Source organism: Euprymna scolopes, chromosome 34 (genome assembly GCF_053919585.1).
Source record: "Euprymna scolopes isolate OS-2025 chromosome 34, ASM5391958v1, whole genome shotgun sequence".
Taxonomy (NCBI): domain Eukaryota; kingdom Metazoa; phylum Mollusca; class Cephalopoda; order Sepiida; family Sepiolidae; genus Euprymna; species Euprymna scolopes.
Window position 1 is genome coordinate 78,323,278 of NC_136515.1, and position 21,118 is coordinate 78,344,395.

Sequence of the window (21,118 nt, forward strand, 5' to 3'; positions counted from 1 at the left end):
TACATATTAAAGGCCTTCGATAAGGTATGGCATAAAGCCCTATTCACAAGATTTCCAGCTTTGGTATAACTTGAAATGTTTTCTCAATCATTTCTCTCTGATAGGCTCATAAGAGTATTGGTTGATGGACAGAAATAAGAGGCCCTCAGTATTAATACTGGAGTCCCTGAGGGGTTCATCCTAGGCCTAACTCTCTTCCTGATCTGCATTAATGACCTCTCAAAACACATACTTAAATTATTCGTTGACATCTATGCTGATGAAATGATCATCTATGGCAACACATCACAGGCCGGAAATGAAAAAGTTCTCTCTGATTCTCTCTCCTCTGAACTTGAGCGCATGGGAAAGTGGGGAAGAGGTGGCTGGTTACTTTTAATGCATCTAAAATCAAGCTCCTATCTTTACATCATCAACGTTCTGATCCCCATCTGGCATCAATTGAAATGGATGGATCTCGTCTTGGGAAGGCTCCATGTTTTGACAAGCTTCTGGGAGTGACCTTTACTCCTGATCTGAAATGGAACACATACATCACGTCTGTTGCTAAGGTTGCTGGAAAGATGGTGGGATCCTTCTACCGCTCCAGAAGATATCTCATTGCTGATGAAATTCTCTATCTGTATAAAAGCCAGGTACGTCCAGTGATGGAGTACTGCTGCCATATCTGGGCAGGAGTTGCTAAAAACATCCTATTCTGCCTTGACAGGATACAAAATAGACTTCGTGACTGGGTGGGATATGCCCTTTTCTCTTCCCTGCAACCTCTCTCCCACAGAAGAGACGTTGCGAGCTTGTCTTTGTTTTATCGTTACTTCAATGGCAAGTGCTCGTCTGAGCTCCAATCTCTGGTCCCCCTCGCCAATCTTTCATGATAAACACTCGTCTGGCTGAAACAACTGCCAATAATTTCCCCCACTCTTTATCTGTGCCTAAATGAAAACGTAGATTCCATGAACAAAGCTTCTTTCTTAGAAGTTCACACCTGTGGAACTCTCTTCCGTTTGCCTGTTTCCCACTTGATTACAACTTGGATGTCTTCAAGTCCAACATAAACAAATTCCTAGTAAACCACCCCGTTAAGTAAGACACTTTCTCAAATCTCCAATCCTTATGATTACTATACACTCAATAATCCTTACCCTCGAGTGGCTTCCGGGCCTTGATAAGTAGTGGCTACTATGTAATATATATATATATATATATATATATATGGGGGAGCTGTCATACAGTGAAACAGTACTGTATGTGGTTGACTATAATGCTTGTTACCTTGAGTTGAGCATACTGGGATGTGATACACGATATACCATTGGCATATTAAGCGATGCTCTTTGTGAAAACAAATCGAGGTAAGGTATTTGGATGATGTAAAAACATTGTTAATTCACAGATTGGCGTAATGGTTCAAAGCTTTGACTGTCGTACTGATGATCGGGTTTCGATCCTGGCTTGAGGTAGTTGCCTGTCTAACCTTACTGATGAGCTGTTATATAGCGAAACAGGACTGTATGTGGATGACATAAGTATATATATATATATATATATATATATATATATAATACGATAGCGTGTGTGTACATCTTTTTTCTTCCGAGTGACTGTTGTTTAATTGTTATGACCTTCCATTTATTGTAATAAATAATTTTACCAAAAATTCTTTATAAGTTTTGGTTTCGGTTTCGATTAAAGCTGATGGCACTCAGGTTATACACCCAAATCATATGAATACATATTTTTTATTTTTTTATAAAAAACTTTATAATATAAGAATCGATAATAAATTGACTATATAGTAATATATACGCATTAAAATATCATATTTAAGCGTATTTTACGATCGGGCTACGTCGGGCATCACCGTTAGCTTAGATAAATACAAAAGACCTACAATAATATAAGGGCGTCTACAGAATACCAACACCAACATATTGCATATGAAAGAGTCCGCTGTGGAATTTCCACAGGTCCTGCTAGTAAAAGATAATTATACTATTTATTGAACGCCAAAATCTTAGGAAAAAATTAAACGATTTCAAATGATTTTTAAATCTAATTATGAAATTTTGATCCAACATAATGCATTTTATTTACTTGGTAAATAAATCAGCACATTCTAATATTTTGTTTACATTTTTTAAAAAAATGCACTACTCTACGAGATATCTTGTAAATATTTAAAAAAAAAACGAAAAACAAAAGAAATAATAATCAAAATTGATCAGATGTGATTGTCGTCTGCTAAACAAGTGATGAATGCATGCTCCCCCGTTGGTGCACAATAAACGAGGAATAAAAAAATGACTAAGTTCAGCATTTGCACCCCCCCCCCCCACACCACCACCACCACCACGATTTAGCCCCTAAAGTTCCCAGAGGACGTCAAATCCTGGTGAAAATGAACAAACGGTGCAGTTTGGGGCCTTAACATATGTACATTTGAGTTCTGCACGATGCGAAAAAAAAATTATTAAGTCCATCATTTGCCCTCCCCCCACACCCAATTTAACCCCCAAAATCCTCAAAACCTTAACATATTTAAATTTGAGTTGAACACCATACAAAACTGCTAAATAGACATACTCAGAAAATTTTGGACAAATATGGTAAAATAGTCCCCAAAATGGAGTGCTTTATTATCCCTAAAAGAGCCCCCTGAGACAAACAAAATTATATAGAAATGAGTTACAATTTTTCAGAAAGTTTTATAACAATGCCTAGGCATCAGTTTGTTTTTTTAATACGCAAAAAAGTGTCAATTTTAGCCATTTTACCCCGAAAGGCACCTCCGTGGGGAGGGGGGACAACCTGAGTTTTTCCGGAAAATCCATTCTGTTACTTTTTTATTCATATTACGTTTAATGTTTGTGCAACATTTAAAAAAATTCCAATGCGTAATTATTGAGAAAATGCGGACAGACGAACAGGAGAACGGATAAACGGACGAACGGACAAGGATGAATTTAGAGGTTCACCCTCTTTTTGCATGCACCATTAGAGTATTCGAACTATATTTCGTTTATTTTTTTATTTTTTTATTTTTTTTTATTTTTTATTTTTTCTATTTTCTATTTTTTATTTTTATTTTTTATTTTTTATTTATATTTTTTATTTTTATTTTTATTATTTTTTATTTTTTCTATTTTCTATTTCCTATTTTTTATTTTTTTATTTTCTATTTTTATTTATATTTTTTATTTTTATTTTTATTATTTATTATTTTTATTTTATATTTTTATTTTTATTATTTATTATTTTTATTTTATATTTTTATTTTCATGTTTTATTTTTTTTTTTATTCTTTATTTTCATTTTTTTATTTTTATTTTTTTTTTATTTCAGGATTAATTTTATTAATTGTTGTTTTAATATTAGGAAATGATTGCAAACTAATGTGCAAACGTTTCTTTCCGTTAGTGTTGATTCTCGGATGAAGACTATCAATCGGAATTTCTTCTAAGTCACGAAAAACAAAGGACATCTTTAATCCCGAAATGAAACAAACAACAAAGAAAACAATGATAGAACAAAATCATTGAGAATTTGTCAATCCTCCAAAAGATCAAGTGAGATTATTTCTAATCGATTATTCTAGAATGAACACCGTTTTATGAGTAACTAGCGAGGGTTACCCGTCGTTGCCCGGGTGTTTGGAGGTGTGAGAGGGGTAAAAAAAATAAGTATGAGGATCGAACCCGAACCGTTGAGGCAAAGTTGTGAAAAAAAAAGTGCGATGTTAACCATTGCCCCACCGCGACATGCTTACGGAAACACGTTTGAATTTTTTTTAATTACTTGGATTTAGCAAGTGCTCGTTTTAATGAGTTAATGAGGTCAAGTTTGACTGAATTCATTTACTGCTGAACGTTTTTTCCCCTCCCCCCCCAAAATGTTATAATAAAAAGACTAACCCACATGCGACGAGTGACAAATATTGAATATTTATCTTCCCGAAATCGAGCAAATTAAATAGACAGGCGAGCTTCGTTGTTAACTGTGAGATATTACGATTTATATGTGATATAAAAAGTTTTAAAAAGTTGTTAGGCGAGCGACCGCTTCTCTGAAAGAAGCCTTTTGTAGACATACAAAAAAAGCGAACATACATACATACATACATACATACATTTTCGCTTTTATATTTATAGATTGAGTGATCGTTTACTTATAACGCATATCAAACACTTTTTGGTTATTTAGTGTCAAATTCATTTTTCGAATTCTAAACAAATATTCAAAAAAAAATCACATGGTGGAAAATAGCTCCTCCCCAAAACAGCTTTTAGTATTTTTAATAACATTCATTTCATATTTCAAATGAGAAATAGGAAGCTCTTTGCTTTGTTTTCGTTTGATACTAAATTTATATTTATTAAATCTGATTATAAAGTATATTAGGTTTCACTGATGTACCAGCTATTTTGACATTTATTATATAAATCTTACCTGTCTGTTTAAATGCATATATGTATGTGCGTATGTATGTATCTGTGTATGTATGTTTGTATGTCTTGCAAAAACTTTCAACAGATGTACCAACTATTTGGACATTTTGTATAAAAGATATAACATTAGGGAAGGTTTATTTCTCTCACATTCAAAAAAATTTCAGGAGTGAGTTTACAGGAAAAGTATCAAATGAGAAATAGGATACTCTTTGCTCTGTTTACAGCCTGACATGCAATATTTAGATGAGTTGATGAACTTGATGGATGAGTCAACCAAAAGGCCAAGATCTTTTGTGTCGTTCACCCTCTGGAACAGAGCAGTATCATCGCCAAAATTAAAGGCTGAGTCAGAAGGAGAACCCATGCCAATATGGCAGCATTTATTAACAATAACCATATTTGTTGCCCTAGATGAAACAATATTGAAAGGAGTCACTGAGTTTACTTACGTGGCCAGCAACATAGGTTCCACGAAGAGAGATATTGAGACTGCATTATATAAGCTGCGGTCAGTACAAGGCAAAAAGACGGCATGTACACACCTATGCTACGAACAGGGTTAGATATATCTTGGCAAGATTATTCCACGAAGCAGCAACTTTATGGCAACCTACTTGCCATATCTACTACCATCATCGTCTGAGAAGAGCAAGCAAGAGCTTGTGAGAAATGTATCGTTAGGGACGCAGGAGCATATGACAATCTAGATCCACGTAATCCATCAAATTGCTGCCAACTGTGATCCTGAGGATCTGAGGCAATCAACTGATGGAAGACAGGGACGTGTGTGTGTGGGTGTGTGTGTGTGAGAGAGAGAGAAAGAGAGAGAGAGAGGGGGGGGGGAGTCACATTAGTCCGGGCAAGGAGCCCGACCACATAGATAGAGAGATAAATATTTGCTACAAATAAACTTCATTCTATGTCTGATCTATCTACAAAGTTAGTAACATAATGATACGCTGAAGTCTTATCTGAGCTTTATTTAGCCACATAGTAGGAGTTATTCTCGAAGTTATCTCATTAAAAACTTTGATAGCTAAAAAAAAAATCATGACATGCCTTCAGTAAATTTCCTGGCTTTTTCTATGGCCATTATTGATAATACACACTTGAAACTTTAGTCCCTTTGAAGTAATTTACTCCGGTTGCAATTCGCTTGTTGCACTGTTCCAACAATTTCTGGTAGACTTTATGTAAGTTATCTTATGTGAGCGTATCAATGACCCTCGTCGCAGCCTCTTTAATCCCCATAACTGTTTCATAACAACAACCTCCAAGATTTTCCTTGATCTTGGGGAATTACCAAAAGTCACAGGGAGCAAGGTCCGGACTATAGGGCGGGTGGGGAACTGCGTTGATCCACATCTTGGTCAAATAGTCTGTGATCTTCTCTGACCACCCTTGGGACAAACCTCGCGTATACATTCCACATCTTCCGGTTCTCGCGAATAATCTGTGTACAGTTCCAACACTGACATCAAACTGAGCTCATATTGTTACTTTAGACACACGGCATGAAATTCTCCATGAAATTCTTTATTTATTCAATTAACTCTGGTGTTCTGACTTCTTTACGCTTTCCACACGTCTCATCACTTACAGATTCCCTGCCTTACTTGAATCTCTTATGCCACTCAAAACCCGATGAAAGGTGGTCCAAATACAATCTGAAGTATTTTATACATGTCTGTGGCATTTTTCCATATCGTTTTTCTAAATTTTCCTCACGTCCAGATTGCATTTTTGAAATTCACCAACTGTGAAAATCAGGCTTTAGTGGTTGTATTCCAATTTCTGCCGTAGCTATTCATTTGAATCTGAAATTATAAAAATTGGCCAGTCATCTCATAAGATGTACAAGGAACGTGCAATAAGTAATGCCCCTGACCCACTTCCAATAGAGTAGAGCAATGAAACTTGGCACAGTTATTAGTCTTTCTCTACATAGGAACCATCCAGAGTTACGCATTTCTCCCATCGTTTGATGCAGCTCTGGAGACCGTTTTTGTAGAATACTCCAGGTTGGTTCTCCAACCACGACGTGACTTCAGTAATCAATGCTGCATCATCTGGGAAACGCTTTCCTTTCAAAAACAACTTCATGGCTGGGAAGAGGTGAAAGTCAGAGGGTGCAAGGTCAGAAGAGCAGAGAGGATGGGATGATTTCATAACCACACACCCGTGCTTCTGATCTGGTTACTTGCGAGTTGTGTACCAGAGCATTGTCCTGCAGGAGGAGGGTACCTTTGCTGATCTTGGCTCGCCTCTTGATTTTGATAGCTTCCCTTAATTTCCTCAAAAGTGAAGAATAACAGGCTTCTGTAATTGTGGTATCCTTTGTCAGGAAATCTGCCATCACTACTCCGTTCTGGTCCCAGAAGACTGTGAGCATGACATTGCCAGTGAAGGGCTGCACCCTTGCCTTCTTTGGACGTGGTGAGTCCAAGTGTTTCCACTGCATTGACTGGGCTTTGGACTCTGGATCATAGTGATGGACCCAGGTTTCATCCTGTGTAATCAGTCTTTTGAAAAACTTTGACTCATCTTCTTGGCACATCTCCAAATTCATCATCGAGCACTCGACGCGTTCTCGCTTCTAGAATAGTGTGAGCAACCTGGGAATCCATCTGGCAGACACCTTATGCATATGAAAATGATCATGAATGATAGTTTCGACGGATCCTGTATTAATCTTGACATCTTGGGCTATTTGGCGAATAGTAATGCGCCGATCTTCCAAAATGACAGCTTTAATTTTACGGACAGATGCCTCATCAATGGCAGAAGGTGGGCGATCAGGTCTGGGAGCTGTTTCCACAGACTTCCGCCCATGTTTGAATTCACGATGCCAGCGTTTTATAAGGTCATATGATGGGGCATTATCACCATAAGTGTCTTTCATTTCATCAAAAGTCTCCTGTGGTGTGCGTCCTTTCAAATACAAAAACTGGATCACTGCTGGACATTCAACAGGCTCCATTTCACACCTGATTCAGTTCATACACCTGTAAAACAGAAAGCACAATTAGTTCAGAGCTGTAATTTGCCACATAACCCGTAGAGATATAAATCATTGCACGGGGAAGAATTTCGACTATATCAGAAAACTGGAAGTGGGGCAGGTGTATTACTTATTGCAAGCTCTTCGTATAGCAATAACATCCTGAATTTTCAAGAGTCTGCGACAATTGTACAAAAATGTCTGGAACTTATTGAAGACAACTCGTGCCTGCTCCAGCTGAAATCCTGCATAACGGTTACCATTATCAAAGAGCATCGGACGCATAGATAAAATTTAGCAAAAAAAATTGAAATTCCGTGAAAATTGTGGCGTCATATAAATTCAAATTCATATTAGCAGCAATATGGACCAAGTAACGATTCATTGCGATCCACATGGCCTGAGTTATAACAAAATGTACGATCTTCTACGTTTTCCTTCAGTGTTGACTTTTCACCTTGAATTTAATCCGTTGTTAGTCAACAATTAATTAGATCTATCGGTTAAATGACATGGTCGTTAAGTTCTACATGAATAAACTACCTCTAACAAAACTATAGCCTCCTTTAAGGAGGTATAAAGTAAAATTGTTCTTACCTGGGTCGAAATGGGGAGATATCCGATTATCATATGTTTTTAAAATTTGTCGTATAACATCTGATCTGAAAATATACGAAAAAGAAAGGAATCAGAGTTTTATCTGAAGAAATGTGGTCTTTGTAGATGCTAAGATACAAATATGAAAACTAAATTGGACAAAGACGCTTCTGTATAAACCAAAAAAACATAAGTGTTTAATATATATTTACGACTGAAAAATAATTGCTCTATAGTGCGGTACGTCTATTGAGTGTTATCTTAAAATGTCAGTTCGTGGCATTAAGGGACATAACTTTCTATAATGCAAAGTATTTCAAACAAGACAACAAAGGACAAAGAGTTACTTACCTTTCGTATATGCAATATACGATTATTATGGTTTTTAATCTGTTCCATAAAATACAACACTAATGGTGGAATCGTAAGAAATGCAGAAATTACAGCGTGTTTTAAGATAGTTATTAAATAATTATAAACCTTAGCCTCACTACTTTTATGGAAATTTCTTGCTTTTAAACGTTTTATTCTTTAAATTTAGTGTACCTCAAGCAAGGCATATTGCCACTTGGACAAGGCATATTGCCACTTGGACAAGGCATATTGCCACTTGGACAAGGTATATTGCCACTTGTGACAATATACACAGTGTGAGCAGATGGACCAGATGATTTTTCATATTGCATTTAAACTTCTCGATATTAGTACAGTCAAGAAAGCAGGAAACAAGGTTATGGTTTTTTAAGCCAAGCATCTCAGAGAAAGAAACTATTGCAGTAAAAAGCCTTCCGACATCGAAGCGAGTGAGTGGAATGTTACTGCTTGATGTACATCGAGCGGGTACAAGTGCAATGATTCCATTAAAGTACTTGTAAAACAGGTATAATGATGCAATATTTCGACCACAAAACCCAGATAAGAGCTGGGCTGATAGCTGTTATACCTATCAGGTATAATACTCACTTTTAGACACTGTCTAAAAAAAGAAGACTAATAGTAGAGTCAATAGCCTAGAAGTTTAAGAGTTTATCGGTTAAATATACACACAGAGACACGCCAATACATCTACTGTTTGTTTTATATATATATATATATATATATATATATATATATATGTGTGTGTTTATGTGTGTGTATATATATGTATATGTATATATATATGTGTGTATGTGTGTGCATATATATATATATATATATATATATATATATATATAGGTATATGCATATGTATACGTATACTCAGCTCTATTTTTTATCTATTTTGTGTTAAAATCAAAATGTTAATACGTCTTACATATATATTACAAAGGCATCGTCAGGTAGGAGTCGAATATTTTGCTGTAAGAAAATTAGTACTAGCAGAAATAGTAAGTAGTTATAGGCTGCTTGGTGCTCGGTGTGTGATGATACCACTTCTCTTAGTTTGTCTGTTTGTCCGTTTCACTCCTGCTTAGAAACCAGTGAACCGATCTGACTTAAATTTGCATGAACTTAATGTGTAGTGTAATACTCCTAAAAGTTCATGATAGATTTATGAAAAGAAAAAAAAACATGTTTTCTCCTCAATTAAAGTGGTTATATATGGGAAGCAGAGTGCTTTTAAGTCAATTTATCTTTTATAATGAAGGTAGATCGATGTAGTATCGTAACATTGTTAAAGACCTACGATTAAAATATATATATATATATATACATATATATACATATATATATGTATATGTAACCATACATAATAATAATAATAATAATAATAATAATAATAATAATAATAATAATAATAATAAAAAATGACTAAATTTAACCATCATCAGTTTAATAATGACTTTTATTCTGTGTTTTGCAATTACTATCATTATGAAAAGTTTTTAATAAATTTACTAATGCACCAATTAATAAATCAACATTAAATGGAGAAGCGAAATAGTAATGAATTTTCGGGTGGTCAAAAAAAACGATTTTGTTTAAGTAAGATAAAATAAAGCTATTAATGATGCTACCTTCTTCCCTCTTCCTTCGTCTTCCCCTTTTCCTTCTTCCCTGTTCCACCTCCCCCTACCACCTTCCTTCCTTTCTTTCTTATGCCTCTAACTCCCCTTCCCTCCATTCAACCGTCCACTGGAAGCCCAAACAACATCCAACAGACCCGGATAAATTCCTAACCTCTTCTCAGATATAAGTATATTAAATTCCAATTAACATAAAAAAGGGAATTTTATGACACACTGAACCTCGAAAGTCTCAGACAGGCGGCGAACAACAGAAAAAAAAGCCTCATGCTTGTTGAACATAACGTCTGTGTAGCTTTGGCTTTTAGAACCCAATCCCCTCACCTCACTAACCCTACAAACTCTAACCCCTAACACCAACAGAAAATGAATAAAGACACCAATAAATAAGCTAATAAACAAATACAAAAATAAATAAACTAACAAATTCGCACCCAATTCAACCCTGTTCTCCGCGCAGCAGAATCTTCATCCTCATAACCCGTTTACAAAAAAAAAAAACACAAAAAACTTCTTCTCCCGAAAGTTAATTTTCGCTTTTCCTTTAGAATTCCGCTTTCGACAATAAGGGTTTTTGCTTGACGGGGTCTCTAGGTAGTAAATACTAGTAGACCGAAACATGCTCATGACTGTGTAGCAACAAACTACTGCTTATGTAAAGACAAATTTAAAAAATATATATGTATATATATATGTATGTGTGTGTATTGGGGAGTTAAAAGATTAAGATCGCCTACCACAAACATTACACACACACATACACACACACATACATATATATATATATATATATATATATATATATATATATACTTAATTTACTCACATAAAATTAATATACGAAAGTATAGATTTATGCAAAACTTTAAGTATTTACTTCAAAAGTGCTCAATACGTAGGTAGTTAGTAAGTTATAAAATATATATGGCGATTCAGCTACACTGAATATTCCGCGTTTCATCCACTCTAGGACTCTTCAGACTTATGCGCGAATTCTTTGCTTGTTTGTCGTTTTTATATGCGTATCTTCTATTCAGATTTTAGTTAGCCAATCAGCTTTCTAGTATCCACCGCGCCCTTCCTATCAGCCAATGAGCATGCACTTATCGGACAAAGGCCTATTTGACATCTGGTTGACCTGTTCCTTTGTGTGTGCTCTATTTAGCCTGCGTATTTATTTTCTTGATCTGTTTTAAATCTAGGTTAGTGTTTTTTTAATGTTAGTTTATATATAAATATATATGTGTACATACATATATGCATATATATATACATATATATATACATACATATATGTGTGATCGTTTATGCATATTCATGTTTATTTAATTTATTTATTTGTTTATTTTCTATTGTTTTGTTAGTTTTAAAACTATTTTGTATCGCTATCCTAGAGTAAATTTAATCTTGTGAACACAGTTGTTTGCTATTTCTCTTCTACAGTTTAATAGATGTTGGGGTTCTTTAAAGTACAGGATAGCAGATTTTTCATGAAGGCATACTCTACATGGGTAATCTAGGTCCCTACACGTGGTAGCTTGTCTTATTATTTTCCATTCGACTACCGGCGAATGTCCGCTTTTCTTGAGTTCCCAGTATTTATTTGCTAGTGTTGTTTTCATACGGTGTTTTTTATTGTTGAATGTGCTTTTGTGGTCATAATATCGCGTTTTGAAATCTAAGGAAAGCATACCTACGTAATATTTCTTGTTATTCGTGTTTTCTTTCGCAAATATTGTTGCCTGAAAAACTACGCTTTTAGTTAGACATTTATTTTGAACTGGGCAAAGTGTGCGGTGTCTACAGTTGCATTTATCTTGTTCGTTATTAGTATTTTTATTTGTAGTATGGTTGTTCTTGTCCCGGGTTGGTTTATTATTATTATTATTATTATTATTATTATTATTATTATTATTATTATTTCTGCTAGTGTTAGTTTTATTTTTGTCATGGTGTCTACTTTTTTTATTGTTTATTTTGTTGTTTACATTGTTTTTATTTAATATTTTGTTATTATGTGCTTTAATTATCATCTGTAAATTCTCGCAACAACTGCAGGATAACTTTAAGGTATGTTAATTGAAAATTTTGTGTAAGGGGTTGGTTGCGGGAAAGTGTTTTTCAATAAGATCTAGAAATTTATTGCCAAGTTTTGTTTTTAACATTTGATTGTATGGGGCCATATACCAAATTATAGTTCTTTTTCTTCTATTTTTAATTTTATTATAGTTGTTGGTGTTTTGTTGCTTATATTTGATATCGATATTTTTGTATCCACTATTTTTAGGGCCGTTGCATAGATATTGGTTGACCTGTTAAATTCATTTTCATCTCTTGGGTTATTACTGAGTCTACTTACGATCGATTAGGAATCCGTTTTATAATTGATGATTGGTGATTGGAGTTAGGGTTTACGTATATTGGAGTAGCGATATCTTTTAGGAAGGGTTCATATGTGTTTTTATCTAAATTTAACGTGACGTCTAGGAAGTTTGTTATTTTTATGTAAGCTGATACGTCTACTTTTAGGCCTAATGTTTTATTTCCTTGTGTATGATTTTCTTAAAGTTATCTCCCTTGACTTTGTTGGAGTTTTTTTTATTATAGCTGGTCCGTCATCTCTATATAGGCCGATATCCGTAGTATCAAATATGCTTGTGAGGGTATATAAAATGCATAATGCCACAAGATCTGATGCCTCTGCAGAATCCCTAGCACCCATCGCCAAATCAAACGATTTTTTCATTTTAGTTTTTATCCATTGGTTATTGTTGTTTATTAGAACTTATTTCCTGCATTTTTTAATGATGTTGATTTCTTCCGAGGATATATCAGTGTATTCCTCGGAAAATTCTAGGTTAAAAAGTTCTTTGGATATCGAGGGATAAAAGTCGTTGATGTCAAACTGCATAAGCGTACATTTATCTTTGTTTTCTATATTTTTAAACCAAGTGATTGCTTCGGCAGTATTTGCCCACTGTTTTAATTCTACGTCTTGTTTGATTTGTTTGTTTACTCTAGAAAGTATTGTTTTGATAATTTTACCTATTTCTGGTTTAGATGGGTTTATCAAGCGCGTGCTGGGATTATTATTAAAGTCCTATATATATATATATATATATATATATATATATATATATATATATATATATATATAAATATATATATAATTTGAGGTTGCTATTTTTCTATTTTTATTCTATATATATATAATGTATATATATATATATATATATATATATATTCCACCAGACTATCCATTCGTGTGTAATCACCTTTTTTCTTTACCATATTCCCTCTGCTTCACTTTTTTGTTCTCAAGTAAGATCTTTAACTTACTTGTTGTTTCGTCAAATACTTCTGCATGCAAAATCCGATCCCGCATTTTGCTAATTCCTACCCTTTCTTCGGATTTAGGACTATCTATTTATCTAATGTTTCCTTTTCAGATTAAATATGTCTTTAACTCATTTCAAAGTGTTTGTTAACATATTTTATTAACTGTTTGCTCATATATATATATATATATATATATATATATATATATATATATAATTTGCGGTTGCTATTTTTCCAAAGTAGGGTAACCAGTGAAATATAACGAGGTTAATAAAATAGTTCTCAATACAGAAGTAGAGCGAGTTACATTTAAAATTTGTCTTTTCATAAGCAGCAGTTTGTTGCTACACATTCATGATAATGTTTCGGTCTACTAGTATTTATCAACTGGAGACCTCATTCAGGCAACAACCCTTATTTTCGAAAGCGGAATTCTAAAGGAAAAGCGAAAATTAACTTTGGACAAAAGAAGTTTTTTTTTTTTGCTTTTTTTTTTGTAAACGCGTCACGAGGGTGAAGATTCAGCTGCGCGGAAAACAGGGTTGAATTGGGTGCGAATTTGTTAGTTTATGTATTTTCGTATTTGTTTATTAACTTATTTATCGGTGCCTTTATTCATTCATTTTTCTGTTGGTGTTAGGGAATAGAGTTTTTAGGGTTACTGGGTTGAGGGGATTGGGTTCTAAAAGCTAGAGCTATGCCGATGGTATCTTCAACAAGCGTGAGGCTCGCGTGTATGTTGCCCGCCGCCTCTCTTAAACTTTCAAGGGTCAGTGTGTCATAAAATTGCCTTTTTCTATGTTTATGTTAATTTAATATATTAATACTTATATCTGCGAAGAGGTTAGAAATATATTCGGGTCTGTTGACCGTTACTTGGGCTTCCAGTCAACGGTTGAATGGAGGGAAGGGGGGTAGAGGCGTAATAAAGAAGAGAAAGTAGCATCATTTAAATAGTTTTTTATTTGACCACCCAAATATATATATATATATATGTATATATATATATATATATATATATATATATATATATATATATACGATGAGCGTCCAATAAGTAATGTCCCAGACCCACTTTCAGTTCTCTGATCTGGCTGTGAAAGGATTTATATCTCTACGGGTAATGTGGCAAATTACAGCTCTGAACTAATTGTGCTTTCTGTTTTACAGGTGTTTGAACTGAGTCAGGTGTGAAATGGAGCCTGTTGAATGTCCAGCAGTGATCCGGTTTTTGTATTTGAAAGGACGCACACCACAGGAGACATTTGATGAAATGAAAGAAACTTATGGCGATAATGCCCCATCATATGACCCTGTAAAACGCTGGCATCGTGAATTCAAACATGGGCGGAAGTCTGTGGAAACACCTCCGAGACCTGGTCGCCCCCCCCCCCTTCTGCCATTGATGAGGAATCTGTCCGTCAAATTAAGGTTGTCATTTTGGAAGATCGGCGCATTACTATTCGCCAATAGCCCAAGATGTCAAGATTAATACAGGATCCGTCGAAACTATCATTCATGAGGTGTCTGCCAGATGGATTCCCAGGTTGCTCACACTTTTCCAGAAGCGAGAACGCGTCGAGTGCTCAAGGATGAATTTGGAGATGTGCCAAGAAGATGAGGCAAAGTTTTTCAAAAGATTGATTGCAGAGGATGGAACCTGGGTCCATCACTATGATCCAGAGTCCAAAGCCCAGTCAATGCAGTGGAAGCACTTGGACTCACCACGTCCAGAGAAGGCAAGGGTTCAGCCTTCCACTGGCAATGTGATACTCACAGTCTTCTGGGACCAGAACGGAGTAGTGGTGACAGATTTCTTGCAAAAGAATACCACAATTACAGAAGCCTATTATTCTTCACTTTTGAGGAAATTAAGGGAAGCTATCAAAATCAAGAGACGGAACAAGATCAACAAAAGTCCCCTCCTCCTGCAGGACACCGCTCCGCATAATGCAAGGGGACCCCCTTGCATTATTCAATTATACAAGAAACATTCGAAATATAAACCGTGGCGTCTTTAAATCAAAAGTACGCAAACGGAAATAATTTATTGAACGGGCGTCCCCCTTTTAAAATTCATCATTCAATAAGGTGAAAAGCTATAACAAACATCACATATGAGTATTTTAACCATAGTTCCTGATTTTAAAAGGCGAAAAACTAAAAGATACATCTGCATTACTTTTAATGCTAGGTTTATTTACGGTGTCTTTTAGATTTAATAAAAACCCTTTAAAATTTGCTGATGAGGAGACCTTGTTTATTAAAAAACTATATGTAATAATTATTGTCCGTAACTTGCTGTCTACCACAATAAAAACACGGTTTTCCGAAACGATCGTACAGATAATTGATTTTGTTGTTGTCCCTACTTGTGAAACTGATTTTTAATTTGATTATAATTTGTTTTTTAAATTTTAAATTATCAATCACATTACTTAATATGGAATTAGCTCTAGGATATTTACCTATCGAGCTTATTATATATCTAAATTACAACGAGCACTTTTTCTTTCCTGTATTTTAATGAAACTAGTGATTTCACTGTTACATTGAAATACACTCAGCTCTTTAGACTATTGTTCTAATCTCCTTTAAATTATATATATATATATATATATATACATATATATACATATATATATATAACTACTTAATTTACTCACATAAAATTAATATACGAAAGCATAGATTTATGCGTAAACTTTAAGTATTTACTCCAAATGTGCTCAATACGTAGGTAGAGCTAGTTAGTAATTTATAAAATATATATGGCGATTAAGCTACACTGAATATTCCGCGTTTCATCCACTCAAGGACTCCTCAGCCTGAGGAGTCCTAGAGTGGATGAAACGCGGAATATTCAGTGTAGCTTAATCGCAATATATATTTTATAAATTACTATATATATATATATATATATATATATATATATATATATATATATATATATATATATATATATATATATATGTATATATATATAGTTGAACGTCAAAAAACGATATTATTTTTGCACCAACCTTATATATATACATATTGTTTTTTTGGAGAGAAGTAATAAAAAACTGTCATTAGCGTATTAAGCGACGCTCTTTGTGTAAACGAATCGAGCGGAGGCATTTGGACGATGTCAAAACATCGTTATTTCATGATTTATATTTGCTATTTATATATGAGAAACAGCGAAACAGTACTGTATGTGGATGCCTATATATATATATATATATATATATATATATATATATATATATATGACAATATTTATATTTGTTATTTATATATAGCACAATATATATATATGTATCTGTGTCTGTTATATATATACATATTCACAATTTATTATATTCACAATATAAAAATATATATAACAAGTATATATATATATATATATTGATTGAGATTGTCGGACTGACTTCCTTAGCTTGGTTGTTATTGTCACAACGTTTCAGCCGTTTTGCCCTCCGGTGTTTTGTATCGAACTGGGGAACCGTTTGTAACGAGTCTCGAACCCAACCCTTTATTATTATTACGGGGGTGCCGTGTTCGGACTCCAGCTAGGCTTTGGGACATAGTTGCTGATTCTCTGTTTTCAATGTTACTTTTTCACTGCCTTCGTTCAGGATTGAACTCAGCACCTTTAGGTAACTGTAAACTTTGATACAACGTCTAGGACAATTCTTAGTTGGTTTTTGTTAATATAAAACCTATGTTGTTATTCAAGGTTTTCTCTCTCTATCAGAGGTCTCCAAATTGCATTCAGCTCTATGCTTGGTTTGCTCAGTAGGTTGTTATGTCCGAGCATGTGAGCTGTTTCTTTAAGTTTTCTCACTTTCCAGTGGGTCTCCCTGTTTATTATTTTTACTTCATCCCATAGGGGGCGATGGTCCCCACTCTCCATTCAGACATGGTTGGCTATACCCGATTTTTCCGTCTCCTCTTTAGTTACCGCTTTTCGGTGTTCTTCCACCCTTACTTTAAGGGGGCGGCATGTTTCACCCTTGTAAACCTTTCTGCAACTGCATGGTATGGAGTATATGCAGTTTTTGGTCATGTTCTCCTCCAGTTCGATACAAAACACCTGACGAACGCCGGAGGGCAAAACGGCTGAAACGTTGTGACAATAACAACCAAGATGAGGAAGTCAGTTCGACAATCTCAATCAATGAAAACACCTCGTCTCAAAAATACAGACAATATATATATATATATATATATATATATATATATATATATATATATATATATATATATATATATATATATATGGCCAGGTTGAGGTAAACATTTAGATTGAAATGGATTATAATAAATAAAGAAAAACAAACAAACATATCGTGCTATGCAGAAATAGAGATAATGGTATTTGCAGAGAGAAAGCTATGTTTAGGTATGTGGACCTAAATGACTAAGCAGTCATGTACGCCGATCACGCAACTGGTAGACGGAAAGAAATAATTTGACATGTGTGCGTGTATATATATACAGGTTGGTTAGGCATACGGCATAATCAGAAATAATTCGACATGTGTGCGTATATATATATACAGGTTGGTTAGGCATACGGCATAATCAGAAATAATTTGACATGTGTGCGTGTATATATATACAGGTTAGTTAGGCATACGGCATAATCAGAAATAATTTGGCATGCGTGCGTGTATATATATATAGGTTTGTTAGGCATACGACATAATCAGAAATAATTTGATATATGTGCGTATATATATATATACAGGTTGGTTAGGCATACGGCATAATCAGAAATAATTTGACATGTGTGCGTGTATATATATACAGGTTGGTTAGGCATACGGCATAATCAGAAATAATTTGACATGTGTGCGTGTATATATATACAGATTGGTTAGGCATACGACATAATCAGAAATAATTTGACATGTGTGCGTGTATATATATACAGGTTGGTTAGGCATAATCAGAAATAATTTGACATGTGTGCGTGTATATATACATACAGGTTGGTTAGGCATAATCAGAAATAATTTGATATATGTGCGTGTATATATATATATACAGTTTGGTTAGGCATAATCAGAAATAATTTGATATATGTGCGTATATATATATACAGGTTGGTTAGGCATAATCAGAAATAATTTGATATATGTGCGTGTATATATATATACAGTTTGGTTAGGCATAATCAGAAATAATTTGATATATGTGCGTGTATATATATATATATATACAGGTTCGTTAGGCATACGGCATAATCAGAAATAATTTGATATATGTGCGTGTATATATATATATATATATACAGGTTCGTTAGGCATACGGCATAATCAGAAATAATTTGATATATGTGCGTGTATATATATATACAGTTTGGTTAGGCATAATCAGAAATAATTTGATATATGTGCGTGTATATATATATACAGGTTGGTTAGGCATAATCAGAAATAATTTGATATATGTGCGTGTATATATATACAGGTTGGTTAGGCATACGGCATAATCACATTGACACACCAGTTCCCAATATGTAGGTACGAGCAAAAATGGGCGGGCAAAAATAGGGGGACTTAGTTTTGAAAGCCGATTTATCATAATTTTTTTGAAGGTTTCCGACTACTTTTTGATTGCATTTGAAAGATTAAAGTCTAAAGTTATTTCCTAAATGAAGAAAATATGTGTACACATGAAAAAAAAGTTATGAAAATGTTTTCACGGCGAGCTTACCAACATAGCTAAATGTTGAAGTTAAATAAATTCATTGTAAAAATCCTTTAACAGTTTTCTGGGTCTATTTCAAAGATAAGTAGTGAAGTAAACTCCTAAGATATGCAATTAAACAAAATAAAAAACGCCTTGTTTATACAAAATACAGCTTAATTAGCCCTCAAAAAGCGAGTAATTATGCTGTTCGGCAAAACGCAACCGATAAAAGTTTGTAAACACGAATATACGGAAGCCCAAAAAGCTGTTTCAAAATAAACTCATGATAGTAAAAGAAGGTAGGGGTGTAAGATCTCTTTTTCACCAGACGTGCATCCATACATTCCTATTTTGAACGTTTGTATCAATTTTTATCATTTTTTAATTGAATTATTTTTATGTTCCTGTTTTTAAATTATTTTTTTGTTAACTATTGTTCGAGATTATATAAAAATTATGTTATGCCGACAGTTTCACATTCTTGCGAGCAAGGAAATTATTAAAATCTTGCATATAAAAATTATGCGAAATCTGTGATTTAAACAAAAAAATAGTAGAAATATTTTTGCTGTTATAATTTTTTTGTGTGAAAATATTAAATAAACAATACTTAATTCAATGGTAATATCGATAGTTCGAGAAATTATTTTTTCTTCGAGTTATATCGAACTCATTAATACGGATTTTAGGGATTTTTTCGTAATGTTCCTGTAAAAATTATTTTTTTATTGTTACAAATTACGATGCTTTATTTATATAAAACAAAGCAAAAATGAGTTCTTGCGTTTTTTATTTACTACCGAAAACTTGCGTTTTTTATTTGCTACTGAAAACCATAACTTAAGTTTTCCCCACTCTTTATCTGTGCCTAAATCAAAACATAGATTCCATGAACACAGCTTCTTTCTTAGAACTGCACGCCTGTGGAACTCTGTTCCGTCTGCTTGCTTCCCACCTGACTACAATCTGGATGTCTTCAAGTCCAACGTAAACAACCGCCCCCTTAAGTAGACATTTTTATTAAACCCCCACATTAACGTACTGTACATGCAATAACCCTTATCCCTGAGTGGCTTCCGGGCCTTGATAAGTGGTGATCACCTTGTAAAAAAAAAAGAAGGTATTTTTTGTTTAAGCAAAATAATACATTTCCACTAAGATTTAAATAAAAATAATTAGTTTATTATATTCCGCGATCATTATTTGATAAATACTGAAAATTTAATTGAAATTGGTTAATTTCCTGATTTTTGGTGAATTTTTAAGTAAAGGGAGGCGTCAAAATATTTATACATTTTGAGCATCGGCATTCAATTTTGCCCGTACCTACCGTTAGGTCACTGAAATTAAGCCTGGTCAGTACTGAAGATAGTGTCCATTTTTTAATCCCAGATAATGTATGTGCCTCCCGCTTATCTCAGTATTGTTTCCAATGGTCTTTGATTTCACCTTGCTACTAGACTCAAACAATGCCGATTCATGATAGATCTGGTTGATGATTACGCAACCTTTGCCTCACAATTACCCGCTCAGCTACTCTTACAGAGGTATCTACTGCCTCTTTCGACTGAACAGAGGCATTGGTCAAGCAAAATATTTACTTCTTATATAAAAGGAACTTCTCTATAAAAGGTATGTGTGCGAGTTAATTCCCTATGAACTCCGAAACGGCTGGGCCGATCTTTTTCTTTTTTTTTTTTTTTTTTTGTAATCTCACGCAAATGTACTTTATGTAACTGGGATTTTCCTTACATAGATTTTGTATCGGAATGCCTTCGATAAGTATCGAAAATAAGTAATCTACAAAAATCCGATTTAAGAAGCAAAAGTTTGATTTGGACCAAAAGTAACACCCTTTTAAAGTCTTACATCGCAAGTGGATTTGAGAAGTTTTATCACCGAACAAGTAGAAGAGCCCAGCGTATAAAATCTACAGCATTTTCTTTGATAAGGCAGGGGCGCGTATGAAAGGAATGTTTAGACTATGTCTGACCACGACCAACGTAAATAGAATGTTGATTTGTAAGATTCACGTGATCTGA

At 34.1% G+C, this 21,118-nt stretch overlaps 1 protein-coding gene across 2 annotated transcripts in view; it reads right to left on the reverse strand.

The window, feature by feature from the left end:
• Window positions 1-21,118, reverse strand: part of LOC145259302 (glycine receptor subunit alpha-2-like) — a 512,859-nt gene that overhangs the window by 175,874 nt on the left and 315,867 nt on the right. For both annotated transcript variants that reach the window (XM_080117187.1, XM_080117186.1), the window contains one exon: window positions 8,047-8,111. In XM_080117187.1, coding sequence (XP_079973313.1) covers window positions 8,047-8,111 — 65 coding nt within the window. The remainder of the gene's footprint in view (window positions 1-8,046; window positions 8,112-21,118) is intronic.